Source organism: Carassius auratus, unplaced genomic scaffold (genome assembly GCF_003368295.1).
Source record: "Carassius auratus strain Wakin unplaced genomic scaffold, ASM336829v1 scaf_tig00011294, whole genome shotgun sequence".
Lineage (NCBI taxonomy): Eukaryota > Metazoa > Chordata > Actinopteri > Cypriniformes > Cyprinidae > Carassius > Carassius auratus.
Genome location: NW_020524189.1, coordinates 797645 through 812430, shown reverse-complemented (window position 1 = coordinate 812430; position 14786 = coordinate 797645). Strand labels below are relative to the sequence as shown.

Genomic DNA, 14786 nt, shown 5'->3' with positions numbered 1-14786 from the left:
CTTCATAACGATTCACAAAATCTATTTCTATGATTTCTATGAATTACACAAAGAATTTCCGGTTTTACTTTTTTAAATTCAGAGATATTTTTATCCCTATCTTAATGTAATACAGCTTGTCCATCTGTGGAAATGTTGTGCAATTAATCCGTTCTGGTTGTCTTGTGTCTTTAGAAACAGTACAAAAGCAAAGACAAAGTAATAGAAGACAACATTTTCTTTCATCATTTGACATTTTTAGATGACATTTTCCTTCACTCATAAACTCCACACGACATGTACAAGTTAACATGTTAAACTATGCAAGTGCATTAATATTTATGTTTAGAAAGTGCATTGCATTATGCACACAAGTAACTGAGGTAAGCATTGATTAGTTTTTGATTGGTTATCTGTATCTCTGTTTAACCCAGGATTAAAAACGGACTTAACCTGGGGTTTAAAAAGAACCCAAGTTCTATATTGTGAAAAGCTCTAAGGTTTTTTAAAAAGCAATGCTGTAAAAGTTGCATATCTCTGCACTGGGCAATGATAAAATATGACACAGCACAGGATCATTTCCACAGCTGTTGGTTAAATGATTTGCAGCCTTGCTTTAAAATGTACTTGAACGATGGAGAGAAAGACTGCTCTGAGGGTCAGGATTTTCCATCTCTCTTCATCACTCTCTCACGCATACTCATGGGAAGGCCTTTGAAAAGTAATTGAAAAACACTCCAAACATAATGCAGTTAGGCTGCAGGGTTACATTTCATTACTGCTGGTGATAACCCCATCAATAAACAAACACAAGCATCTGAGATCAGAGGAATCTCAATATCTTTGTTGGATCTGATGACAGTTCAATCAATCATCATGCACTCAAAAATAAAGGCTCTTTATTGGCATTGATCATGGTTCCTTGGCATCTATGGAATTGTCATGGTTCTTTAGAATATTAAAATGTTCTTCACACTAAGAAAATAATGGTTCTTTTAAGAACTGTTCACAGAAAGGTTCTTTGGGGAACATAATGGAGGTAGTGCAAGGTAACCCGAGAACCACAACATCCCAGCTGTTCGTATCGCTGCTGATTTTGGACACTCAGCCACAGCGGAAACACCACTGTCCAACTTAAACAGTCCCTCGTGATCTCTCTGTGCTCTCTAATACATATTTTAACTTCATTTATTGGCTCCTTCCTCTGGGCACAGGTCCGAACAGTGTCACAAGAGCCCGTTGTTTAAAACAGGGAGAGTGTGTGTATTTGTGTGTGTGGATGGAGGGGAACATTTGCACTAAAGGAAACCTTTGATACTGTGGGGGCGTTTCTGAATAAATGAGAATGTTTAGGCTCACATGACTGCGATCGGGGAGAGAGAAGTTCTCAAAAAAAAAAACTTCTGAAAGACCAAGCCCGCCCATGTCTTCCACACCAAAGCACACAATTTGTTTAATATACACCATCTTTCATGGCTAAAGGGGCCAGAAGAGTCAAAGACAAAGAGATTGCAATGTTCTCTGAGAAAATGAAAGGCTGAAATTTCCTTTAAAACGAATAAAAATATGGGAAACTGACTTCTCTTGCCGTCTCTGGCTTTCTCAAGGAAATGTGGTTCTGGTTAGGAGTCTTTGAGTTTGGTTATTTCTGTCTCACTGCCTCAGGCTCAGACACAAAGCAGGGTGTATGTGTGTGTATATTTTGAGGGGTTTGTTATTTTTCGGAAGGCGGTCACAAAGGTTACTCTTCTCCTTCTGCAGACATGAGGACAGGTTGAACGGCTGACATAAACCAAATTGGATGGATGAAGGATTGAATGCTACTTGTGTGTGTGTGTGTGTGTGTATTGAGGTTGTGGCTGCATGTGGCCAGTAATGTTGGAGCTAGATTAAAACAGAGCTGACCTATAATTCAGTCAAGATGGAGTTCATCCCTTGTCCTTGCTACACACACACACACACATAGACTTTCATTTGAAAAAAGCAACATACACACTACCTTTTAAACATGGGTTACTTTTATTCATCAAAGAGAGTGAAGCCCTTTTAAATTTATTGCTCTAAATATAGATGGGTAAATTTCTTCAATTGAACACATTAAGATAAATTCTCATGACTATTTAAACTGCAGATATATATAATCCATCATAACCTTTTACCATTTTTTTTTCTTTTCTTATCTTCATGGCTCAATCTATGTTTTCATTCCTCAAAATGTCTCTATTTCAATACATGGAAGGAAGATAATCATATGACTTTGTAACAACAGTCTGTATATTCTTAAAATTGAACGTCTGTTAATCTCTTTTTGCTGCAGTCATAAAATCCACTGCGATAGTAAACACAAAAACAGTCAACACCAAACCGTAGACTCTTTCATGTGCCATGTTCTCATCATCTGCAGCTCAGGGGCTGGGGGTGGACAAGCCACAGGGCTTTGGTGGGGTTCAGTTTTTAGGGTGTAGGATGTTGCCTGTAGGTGGAGTTTTTCTTTTCTTTTTTGTATTATGAATAATCTTAGTGGTTACACACCTACTTTAAATCACATCAAAAATTGCCCACAGTCTCTGCAATGAGCCCTGTGTGAGTGTATGCTTGTGTTAAAACCAAATTTGTGTAATTCTATATGCAGAATCTTCACAGATAAAGGAGTGAGTGTGGTTAACAGCAGAAATGTATGGTATTTTCTTTATGGGAAAGAAGTTGATGCATTGACCGTGGTTCAAAAAAGAGTTTCAGATCTTTAAAGGGATTAAGGGAGTGATTGTGCACCATAGTTATCCATAAAAAAATTTCTGGGATGGACATCAAAGCACCTGTGTCTGTACAGGTGTGTACTATATGGCCACTGAGGATCATATATTATAGAAGCCAGTAGAAAAAATGTTGCATATGCACAAAGAGACCGGGAATGACTCTTTTTGTGCCTCATGTCAGTGCATGTGTGTGTTATGAGAGAAGAAAATGTGTTTCCAGTTAAATCCATGGAAAAAAAAGCAACACACACACCCACATGTGAGCACTTCAAATGTGTGTGAGATCTCTCCCGCTGAAATTTCAATGCATAGCTTTACTCCCATCTGGCCTGTATACTACCACACACACACACACACACACACACACACACACGCGCACACACACACACACACACACACACACACACACACACACACACACACACACACACACACACACACACACACACACACATACACAACCTAAACATCTAAAGCTTCTAGCCTACTAACACGCCCACACACATAAATATATCCCACTGTATACATTGGAAACACATGGGACAAATAAATAAGATAAACAAGACCAGATAAACAACACTTGAATCTACTGGATCATATTAATCTACAATATCATTTGAAGTTTTCCGTGGTTTCTATGTGATTGTAAAGGTTTCTATGTTAAAAGCTGAGTCATTCTGTTCTCATCCCTTTTTAAATATTGATTGAAGGTTGAACTACTGAATGCAAATGCATCTCTGGCAAACAGAAACTGACCCTGCTGTGAATGTGTACAAAAGAGAAAGAGATGCTTAGAAAAAAATGGTATCTAGACGAATATGTACTTGGTAAGTATGAATCCAATAAGAAAATTGTTACAGTATTAGGGCTACAGATATTTAAACAATAGTGATGGCAGTGTGACATGCTTTTTAGGCTACAGGTTATTTCCTGGTGAGGATTTTAAAGTGATTCTTTCTGTATATAACATCACTCCATCAATTAGTGAAAAGTCTTTGAAAAACATCATTGAAAAATTAAATCAAAAACACAGATTCGTTCAGACACAAATCAAGTGATCGTGTTGATGAATTATTCAATGAATTGTTGACTCAACAGTTTGTTAAAAAATGCTGAATCATTCAGGAACTGTCTTAGAGTGATTCAATGAATCACTGACTCAACCAATTCACAAACACTGATTCATTAATCAAAGCTTTATGAGTCTACTAATCATTCACTCAATAATTAATGTTTGAAAATGTTAATTTATTCAGGAATACATAAAATGTCGTTTTCCGGGTGATTCAATAAATAATTCACTCAAATGATTCATTCAAATACACCGATTCATACAGATTCATCGTTTTTTTTTTACTGAATCAATTTGTTTGAAAATGCTGATTCAGTTATTCAATGAATCATTTACTCAACTGATTCATTAAAAACTGTTTCATTCAGTATTGCTTAAAACCAATTTCAACACTGGCCTCACATTATTTGTTAATTTATTGGAATATTTGTAAATATTACATTCATTGTCACAATGCAGGAGTTAAATAGAAAGCTAAAATGTGAAAAAAGTGTGAAAAAAACAACAACCCATTTTCTGCCAGGCAAACACGAACATATAGGCTAGAGTTATGTTTTGTCATGCAGAACTTAGCTGAGCCAAAAAAAAAAAACCAACCTCTCTGTTGTGTTCAATGAAGTAAAAGCTTTCAGAAAAGTGTGCTATAATTGTCACCAGTCATAAAGAACAGAATAAGTGTGTGAGTCTGTGCGTAACCTGAACAGATTGCTGACTCAGGAACTGTGTAAATCAATAAATGAGATCTCCTCTCACATGTGTGCCTTTCATTGTGCGCATGTCAGCAGAATCCTATCTCTGACAGTGGGACAGTATGTGTGTGTGACCCAGAACATAGACCTATAAGTGAGTATATGAGTCAGTAGAGCAGCAGAAACGATCCCTCACACACATCACAAGACAGAGAGAGCATCACTTACACTCCTCCAGCCTCTGACACACTCTGACCACAGACCACATCACTGCTCTCACCATACACGGCCACTCTGTACACTCATCTTCACAGGCCGTGTAAGTTTGTGTGTGCTTAATAAAGAGCTCTCTGGGGAACGATGATCCATTGTAGAGGAAACCTTATCTAGGAGAAGTCTTAAAGGAATAGTTCACTCCAAAAATTAAAAATCTGTTTCAATTCACTCTCATGTTGTTCTATTATCATCTGTGGCATTCGAAAGGAGATGGTGTTAGACAGAAAGATCCTGATGTTTTTTTCCATATTAACAGTTACAGATGCAGATCCAAATATAACCAAAAACATTATAAGATGTGCTGCGGAGTGGGAGATTTTTTGTAAATAATCTGAATTTAGTCTGTTCCTCAAATAATTCAACTTTTTAGACTACTTTTATGATACTTTCATAGTGCACAGTGTTGAAACGAGAGTGAGCGTGATTGGAATGAGAGTGAGTAATCAATGACACAGTTTAATATTTGGATGAACTATAATTTAAAAAATGTAAATTCTATTACTATCAGTCACTCTCAGAGTCACTGAGTTGTTTTCTCATGCTGTGTTTTAGAGGAATGCTTTCATGCCGCACCGTTGGCTATTTCTGTATGAGTGAACATCTTAAGTTGGTCAAGCATTCTTGGGATTCTGAAGAAACTAGAGCAATTTGGAGTTTGTTGATAAAAGAGTGAGTGAAGGAGCATTCTGGGCCACACACACATCTGCAGTTTATTAAACTGAAATAGATCTGTGTATGGACTTCATGTGTTCTTGGATATAATGGACCCCCCAAGATAGACACACACACACACACACACACACACACACACACACACACACCAACACCACTCTGCACTGAAAAATTCTGCCTATTTAGAAAAAAAAAAAAAAAAACCTTATGCTGTCTTATGACAATTATGTATACTTTTATTACTGCAAACTAAGTAAAGATTAAATTAAAATACTAATATAAATTTTGTGGATGCATCGGAATTACATTTTTGGCCAAATTTATAAATATTTTCATGTTATAGTCAGTAACTGACAAATGGTTGATATTATTATTATTTTTTTGTCTAAATAAATAAAAATTAAAAGTTAATCAGTTGCAGTTTGATTTAGAAGTCACATTTACAATTGCAATTACAACTAAAAATTCTATTTCTTAAATGAATTCTAAAATTTATAAAATTTTACTGAATTTAGGCATCACAATGCTATAATGTACTAGTGCTGTTGTTGATGTTAACTAAAACTATAAAATAATTTTTGGTAACTTAAAGCTGAAATGATAATTTTAATACTATTTAAATATGAGATATGAGATAGCTGCATTGGCAATTAACTAGATAAGTTTAAGTACTAACATTACTAAAACTAAAACAGATTTTTTTTTTTTTTCAAAAACCCAATCAATCAAATTCAAAATCTTAATAAACCTACAATAGTAAGCCAAATTAACTTTAATTTACAGTATGAAAACTCTATATTAATTTTGATATTTGTTACAGATCACATTTACCATTACTAAACCATTTTTATTTTAGATTGCAGCAAATGTGGTCTAAATATAAAAAATTGTAGGAAAAATTTACAAGAACAGTTAAATATCCTACACCAGACAACATTTAAATCTAAAAAATATCTTCCATTATGCCAAAATGCTACCAATATTTTGCTTTCTAATTCTATGCTTATATGGAATATGGATTAGAGATAATATGTGTCCCAAAAATAACCTCCTTCAACGAAAGTGCTATCAATTTAAAAGTGAATTTCTCACATCCAGTCACAAGTACATAATTGTGTATGTGTCCTAGTAGACTAAGTGGGCAGTTTCCACATATCTGTTTCTCTCCCACTGTCACTCACTCTTTTATAATTAAACAAGTGTAAATCAACCACTTTGACCGAACCGCTGCATAAATGCCCATCGCAATGGTTTCTCGCCAAAGCTGTGAGTATGTCCAGATCAGTTAAGAGAACTGAGCCCTGATTGGCTGAATCTCTGATTGCAGGCACTGCAGACATGATGAACTTGTTGACCTATCACACAGTCTAACCAATACACAGAACATTAAACAGAAAGAGAGGAAATGAGCGGAACAGCTAACTTCATACAGCAGCAGAAGAAAACTAGACCTGGTCTTTTCTATTCTTTATTATTGAGAACTGTTTTTTGAACTTAATCTTTATAGTTGAAGGGCCTTTACAGGCCTTTTTTGACTGTGCGTAAGACTGCATATGCAAATTAGCCTTGAGTATCCTGCCAAAACGTCTGGCTGTTTAAACACACACACACACCCCTCTCTTCAATCCTCGTTTACAATTCAAATACTAATATATCTGCATTTCAGCCTTCTCTTGACGCACTGATGTCACCATTAGTCACATGTATCACCATAGTAACAGAACGTGGGTCCAGGTGCATTTATCTCTTAATTCCTGACTGGCACTAAATCAAATCTCATCTCAGCACACCTGTCACATCTAGAAAGCCTTCCTGGAAGCTGCGTAAGATCTGGAATTCCTCAGCGCCAAGAGATCCTGCTTTAGACTACATATATCATAGATTAATATTACTTGCTTTCTGTGCATTAAAATCATACTATGGTTATGTTTTGAAACATAATATAACCTTAGCCAAACGTAACCACACTGCAGTGAGCAGTATGTATATTGTGAAGTATGCAAGATTTCTGTCTGCAATCCCCTGATGGTCTATTATGTTTGCCAAATATGCAGTGTAGAACTACATCACACTGTGCTAGACAAGTATCCCACAATGTAACACGCGTTACTTGATTTGACATTTTCAGTTTGACAAATTAATATAAACTGTGATTTTGAACATCCCTTATTTTACGTTAGTGATGTGAATTACTGACACACAGATAAGTGTCTTCGGTTTAGGCTTGAACAGGGTGAGAGTGTGTTTTCATGAAATATTAAAACAGTCTAATGATGTGTTGAATCGGGTCAGAGGTCACAGAGGATGATGTGGGAGTTTCTAACTGTAATTAGGGCAATTTTTCTGGAATGTGCCGGTTTTCATCTCTGAATATGACAACTTGTGAAGGCTCATGGCAGAGGTCAACCAAAGTCTTCATAATGTCAACGGAAAGTTAATTAAGAATCTCTTCCCCTCTCACCTACCAACAAAACAGGACTATTCTAGGGGTCAAAGGTCAGCAGTGTGAACTAATAAAAAATTTATTCTGAAATTCTATCTTAAAAATTAGCATTTTTGTAAGGACACATTAAACAAATGTATTGATGTAAAGAAATGTGCACAGTTTCACAGAAATACTAACCACAACTGTTTCACATTAACAACATAATCCGAAATATTTAAGCAGCAAATCAGCATATTAGAATGATTTCTGAAGGATCATGTGACACTGAAGACTGGAGTAATGATGCTGATAAATCACAGGAATTTTTCAATTTTTCAAATTCAAATTTTACAATATTGATGTTTTTATTCCTGTATTTATGATCAAATAAATACAGCCTTGGTGATTATAAGAGACTTCTTCCTTTATACATATCTATATCTACATTTAAATATCTCTATGTATGTATTTTTGTATGTGTGTGTGTGTGTGTGTGCGCGTATGTGTGTGTGTGAGTGTGTGTGTGTGTGTGTTGGTGTGCGTGCATGTACACACTTTTATTTTCGTTTTCATTTCACTTCTTAAATTAAAATCCACATTGCTTATGATTAAAATAAGCTTTCAACAATAAGCTTAACAAACTTAACATAAATTATGAATAAATTCTATTCAGACCTATTCGTAGAGCTATATTTCTGAAAGTAATCAGTGATAATGAAATACATACCAGGCACTTTAAAATGCAACTTAATTAATGTAAAAAAAATAGCATGCATTTTAATTAATGTGAAAATAAAGATGTTCCATTCACATATTATCAACTGCCATAAAATTACATATCAATTTTTATCCACCACCATCATGCCGAAGAGAATACATAACTAATCATAATCATATTGCATAAAACACAAAACATCAACCATATCATACTCTCATATCTGTGTCCAACCCAGCAAATCTAAGGATTCCCTCATCTCAGTATGTGTGTGACCTGGCCTTCTGGGTAATACACACTAATCACATGCATTTGACTGTAATCCTGCTAGATTACACACACACGCACAGGGCCAGCCCTGACCAATTTTGTACCCTAGGCAAGAATGAAAATGCAAATTCACTTTCTGTCAGCAGGTGGCACTTAAGGAACAGCGGTGATACCTTAAATAAATGCGAAGAGTGAACAACTGCGTATCATGGGCTGCACTCGAACACATTGAAAACTGCAGCCCATAGATATTTATATTTAATTAAATATCAACCTTTGTGATATAACAAAATAATAATGCATTAAGCCATATGATTATTTCTGGGTGCCCCTAGCATTTGCCTATTTCGCATATGCGACGGCCATCCCTGCACCCACACACACACAGGGAAATCTGATGATTAGAGAACTGCTGGATTGAGCCCAAAGTAATCTGTGTCACTTCACTAAGCCAGTAAGGCATGATTGAATTACAGTGAGAGAGAGGAGGCTATTTCTATTAATCAATATTTATGCTATACCACTATTACTGAATATGACTCATGAAATCTGACTATTCATGGAAAAATCATATCCTTGGATTTAACTTCCTCTCAGTGTCAACTACATCAGTTTACATCTTGGTATGTGTGATAGCAAAGCATATTCACACGTGGTATGTAATACATTTTTATTACCCAAATGAAAGAAAAAGCTTTAGCAACTGCATACACCACCATGAAATCCAACCAAACACCTATGTAAAAGGTGGTGGAGGGGTGTTGGTTGAACTCAAAGCTGAACAAAAACCAACCAAAACACCTTATCAACTTCATAGCGATGTTCTGGCAACCACTAAAAACAATGTATCAACTGCAAAGCAACATCCTAGCAGCCAATCATTTTACCATTTTAGATGAATTGGTCACATGATTAAAAATGCATCATCATTTTCGAAAGCCTCCGTTTTCACAGTCTATACTGCGACGCGAAAACAGCGTTTTTAAATTTGATCCACTTTAGAGAGCATTTTAAAAAAGAAACGTTTTCGTTGCCTAAAAATGTGTGGATGGAAGGCCAAAACAGAGAGAAAAAGAATTTTTAAACAAAAACGCATAAAGTGTTTTTCCTTCTTCCGTTTTTAAAAAAAGCTCCGTCCACATGAAAATGCAAACGCATGCTATGATGCACTGTCAAGAGCATGCCAAACCAACAGGTGGTGATATAATCTCAACCGTTAAGCCATGTTGGCCAATCAGAAGCTTGAGTTTCCAGTAGGCAGAGATAACAGCGCATACTCTGACATCACAAACCAAGACATTTTCTGGGAAACCTGTTTCATCACCTTTCATCATTTTTGGTTAAATCCATTTTTAGCATGTGCCTTGTCCATTTGCATTTTTGAATCATAACAATCAGTTAACGATTCTTGCAGTTGCACGCTCCCACACACTCACAAATAGCATCTGCAGCCTAAATGTCTGAAATTATAAGGCACTCAATCACCCCGTCAGAAGCCCCGACACACACATAAACACACTCTGATCAGCATGATAACAGCACTTCCAAATGAAGCCCTGATATCACCACTGAAGAATTTGCAAAGGGATTAACACACATTATGTTCTGGGAAAATACCATTGTGAATAAATACAGCTTGTGGTGTATCAGTGTGTGTTTGGTTGCGTCTGATGTGATGTCTAGAGCATTCCAGTTTGGAATGAGCCATGGCCGAACAGCTCCAGAAGGCTCTTAAAATTTTCCCTCTCTATCACAGTGAGACAGGAAAAATCCTGGAGCAGCACGGCCCATTCACCTGCTCCTCAGCCGAGAAACAAACTGACAGATTGTGGACCGAAGGGAGAAACAGACTGAGAAGAATAGATGTGTGTAAGCCAGACCTGTGCTCTCCACAGAGTTTGAAGTGGAAGAGTCCATTCATCAGCAGCTGCAGGGGTGGCACTTTGCCATCCAACAGGAGAAAATGGTATTTCCCTCAAATCCAAACCATGTCGCTTAATAAGAGGGAGGAAAACACTGTAGGAAAGAGCACTGAAAACGGTTACGCTGAAATACACACACACACTGAGACTCAGTCTAAGAAAAAATAAATTCCTGAATGGACCTTTCCCATGGTTCTCAGCACAACATCCATTACAAAGTAGTAACATTCTGTGGCTCCCATCAGTGTTGTTATTTTTAACTAAACCTATCTGAAATAAGCTGAAATAAAATAAGATATTAGATTTAATAATAATAATATTAATAATAATAATAATAATAATAATAATAATAATAATAATAATAATAATAATAATAATAATAATAATAATAATAATAATTAGAAATGTTGCTTTGGCATCTAACTGAAAAATTGTAAGTACTAAAACATACAAAAAAATTATTAAAGCTGAAACTAAAATGGTAAAACAAATTAAAGCTCAATTAGAATATTAAAAAATAATAAAAAGACAAAAGCACATGACAAAACTAATATTATAAAGAAAACTGAAAAAAGAATACACAATTTAAAACTTCAAAAACACCATGGTATTTTCACCATACATGACCAAAATATAACAAATCTCAAAAATGTACCATGGTAGCACCACACTATTTTAAATGTATCTGACTTTTTTATAATTAGCAACCACCCAGAAAACTCTAGCAACATACTAACAAGTCAGAACACTTTAACAACTGCATAACAATGTCCTGCTAACTACTGTACATACAACTTCCTAACATATGTCAGCTAGTTCTGCACAAATGTGACAACACTGCATTCAGAAATAGCAAACAACTAGATTGTAATTAGATTTTAGTAACCTGTTCCTTTCACCATCTACTGTAAATTAAAATATGCTTTTAAAATATGACTGATTTGTCAGAAAAAGAGAGGACATTCCATTGTCTAGTTGTGTATATATCAGAACTGAATATAAAAACACAACTAGTTACTACATGCTTAGCACTAAACTAACCTTGGGAGCCTTCTCTCTCGCTCACATGCACTTGTTCTCCCAAAAACCCCTCTGAGAAACTCACAATTAGCAGCTTAAATGGAACAAAAGCAGCTCTATGGATGTGTATTAAGATGCAAGGATAATTCCTTCACTGAGCCTGATGGACTGTGCTGGGCTTTAAAAAGAAGAGAGAGAGAAAGAGAGACGGAGAGACGTGTTTTCTGGTATGTTCAATGAAAGGAAAAAAGGGGGGGGGGGGTGAAGGGGTCTCCCAAGGAAATACCTGCTGGATCAAACACTGCTGCCTACAAGGAAAGTGTGTGTGAGTGTGTGTGTAGATGTGGAAAGAATGTTTTAGGAAGCCCCTCCTCATCTCCTGAATGTGCCACAATGTAAGTTCATCATATTTATTAGCCATGCTTAAGCCATTACCATCACCCTGTATGTGTGTATGTGATTTTATAGACAATAACTGCTTGAATTACACTGTAGACACAGAGAAAACCCTCTGGCCAAACTCAAAGGTCATTTCGGGTGGTCTCTGTGAGATTAGCTCATAGGTTATACAGAGTTGTTGTTTCTTTTTGTAATCTTGAGATTCAAGTGGACATTCTTATGACCAACTTTAACATGAAGAGGGTCAAAAGTCACTTGGCTATTCATCTGCATGGACTCTTAGAGAAGAATACAGATTTCCATAATTTAAAATAAAAATGATATACATTATATATCATATAAATTATAAGTGGACAAAATATTCCTTTAAATTACACGCGATTGTCCCGAAATGTAAAAATAGTGTCATGTAAAAAAATAAGTGTTCCAAACAGCATGAAAAATATAATAAATATTAATAAACACATTCAATACCAATGGTAATCCAAAGCACCCAAGACATGTCTGTAGCTTTATTAATGTCTGTTTCTATAGCAGCAGCGGGTCAGACATCAGACTCCAAACAGATATACACTTTTGCTTCATTTCTTCAGGTATGTCACAGTGAGATGGAAACTCTGAGATTCAGTCTGTTCTGTTCTGTTCTGTTCTGTTCACACAGTAGGAAGAAACACAGTCTGAATACTGATCTCTCTCTCTCTCTCTCTCTCTCTCTCATACAGATAGATGGAAGCATAGACTCCTGCAGAGAGCTGTTTTCATGACCGTGAGACAGTGTGTGACTCAAGCCCTTAGAAACCACCACAGCAACGCCAATGTGCTTTAGCTCACAACACAACCTGCTCATGGCATGAATTCAAACAGGACAAGAGTTTTGATTGTGAGTAGCACCTGTACATGCAAAACTCACCACCGTGATGCCAGGGTGTTGTTATGGCATTTCTAAAGAGTTTTTGGTGGTTGTTTACTGCCCTAAATCAGGTCTCTATGATATTCTGGTCACTACATATGGCTGCAGTCTATTTTTTTTACCCGTTTTATTGTTCATAAGATCAAATTATAAGTTAGATTTAAAGTATTATTCATGCTAGTACAAACAAACTGTGAGACAAATTACACGTGAACGTACTTAGGATTATGGGTTTAGTCAAATCACTAAGCCTAAGTATAAGCTATAGTGATATGAGCAATAAAATATTATGTGAATTTATATATATATATATATATGTATGTAAAAAAACAATAAATTAAATTCAGAATTAATATTTATATTTTAAATTTTAAAAACATGAAGGAATATATTATAAATATATATTATATATAAATATACATTATTATTATTTATAATTCAAATATATATTATTATTCATTCATTCAATTAAATCAGATGTTAGCTATTTTTAAGGTCTGTACAAACAAAAACAAATAAAGAAAGAAACATTCACATATTATACATTTCCTCACACTTTTAGTTTCTTAAGGAGGTGGTTATCACCTACAGATTATTGAAAATTACTGAAAATGACCAAGCCTGTTTGTACCTGGTAGACGGCACGGACCAGGATGTCAGGAGCTCTGATATGTGTGTGCCTCAATCTTCTTAGGGCAGCCGAGGTCACATCCCATAATGCACTGCGCCTCACACACATTCTATCTCCCAGACTCATAAGCATCGCCTCCATGGCTGACAAACAAACAGGTGTGTGTTCAAATAATCCCCTCAGAACAGGTGTGTGTGGGAGAAGACATCCCCAGGTAATGCTGCTCTCCTTTCTGCGTTCTCCTCTTTCATTTTCTCATCCCTTCCTCCTTTAATCCTCAGAAATGCCCCATGGGAGACTGAGATTGTGACTTCTGTGTGACTCAGATCTCGTCTTCGAAATGAATTCGGTCTCACTGGTCTTTCACTGGTCTCTCTCCTTCCAAGGACAAATTCCCAGAATAACAGCTCTTAGTTCGCCTAGCACAAACATTCCCACAAATAGAGCACTATTGGTCCCTCTCTCTCTCCCTCTTTCTCTCTCCCTCGCCCCTACTTGTTTGTTTTAAAGCAACAGTCTCAGAGAAGTGCATCGAGGGGTTTTAAGCTTGCATGATGCTCTGAGACGCCCATCTAGGGAAGAATGAAGGACACTTGTCCCTCTCCGCAGGATGGATCCTGCTCGGGTTCATTGGCCCCGGGCGACTAAAGAGATACCCGATATGTGTGTCTCAGCTTTCCTAGTGTGGCAGGGCAGCAGACAGCTCTACTCATGGGAGTTGAAAACTTGTTTTTCCATAAATAATTGGGATGACGTCCAGATTCCAGAGTTTTGGATTGGGAGATGCAGTTTGTGCCAATGTTCTCAGGGCATAAATTACCCAATTCAGATCCTGTCCCTAAACTACAGACTACCTGATAAACATTTACCTGCCAAATCCCTCCTAGATCGCAAACAGAGAACTATTTAGGGGGTTATTCAAATCACTAACCCTAAGTGTGAGAAATAGTAATAGTGATATAAATAATACAATAAATTAACATTTTATAAAAAGAGTAGTTTTTTTGAGATGTTTGAATTATTGGATATTTTTATGTTTCTTGACACTTT

General features: G+C 36.2%; 1 protein-coding gene across 10 annotated transcripts in view; it reads right to left on the bottom strand.

The window, feature by feature from the left end:
* LOC113073063 (FERM domain-containing protein 4A-like) overlaps positions 1-14786 on the bottom strand; it is a 127433-nt gene that overhangs the window by 49279 nt on the left and 63368 nt on the right. For 3 of the 10 annotated variants that reach the window (XM_026245952.1, XM_026245954.1, XM_026245957.1), the window contains exon 1: positions 13737-14174. The exons of 4 other annotated variants lie outside the window; for them this stretch is intronic. In XM_026245952.1, coding sequence (XP_026101737.1) covers positions 13737-13877 — 141 coding nt within the window. In that variant the 5' untranslated portion in view covers positions 13878-14174. Of the gene's footprint in view, positions 1-13736; positions 14175-14786 lie in introns of those variants that run through there. 3 more of the 10 variants (XM_026245950.1, XM_026245953.1, XM_026245951.1) reach the window with 2 other exon arrangements.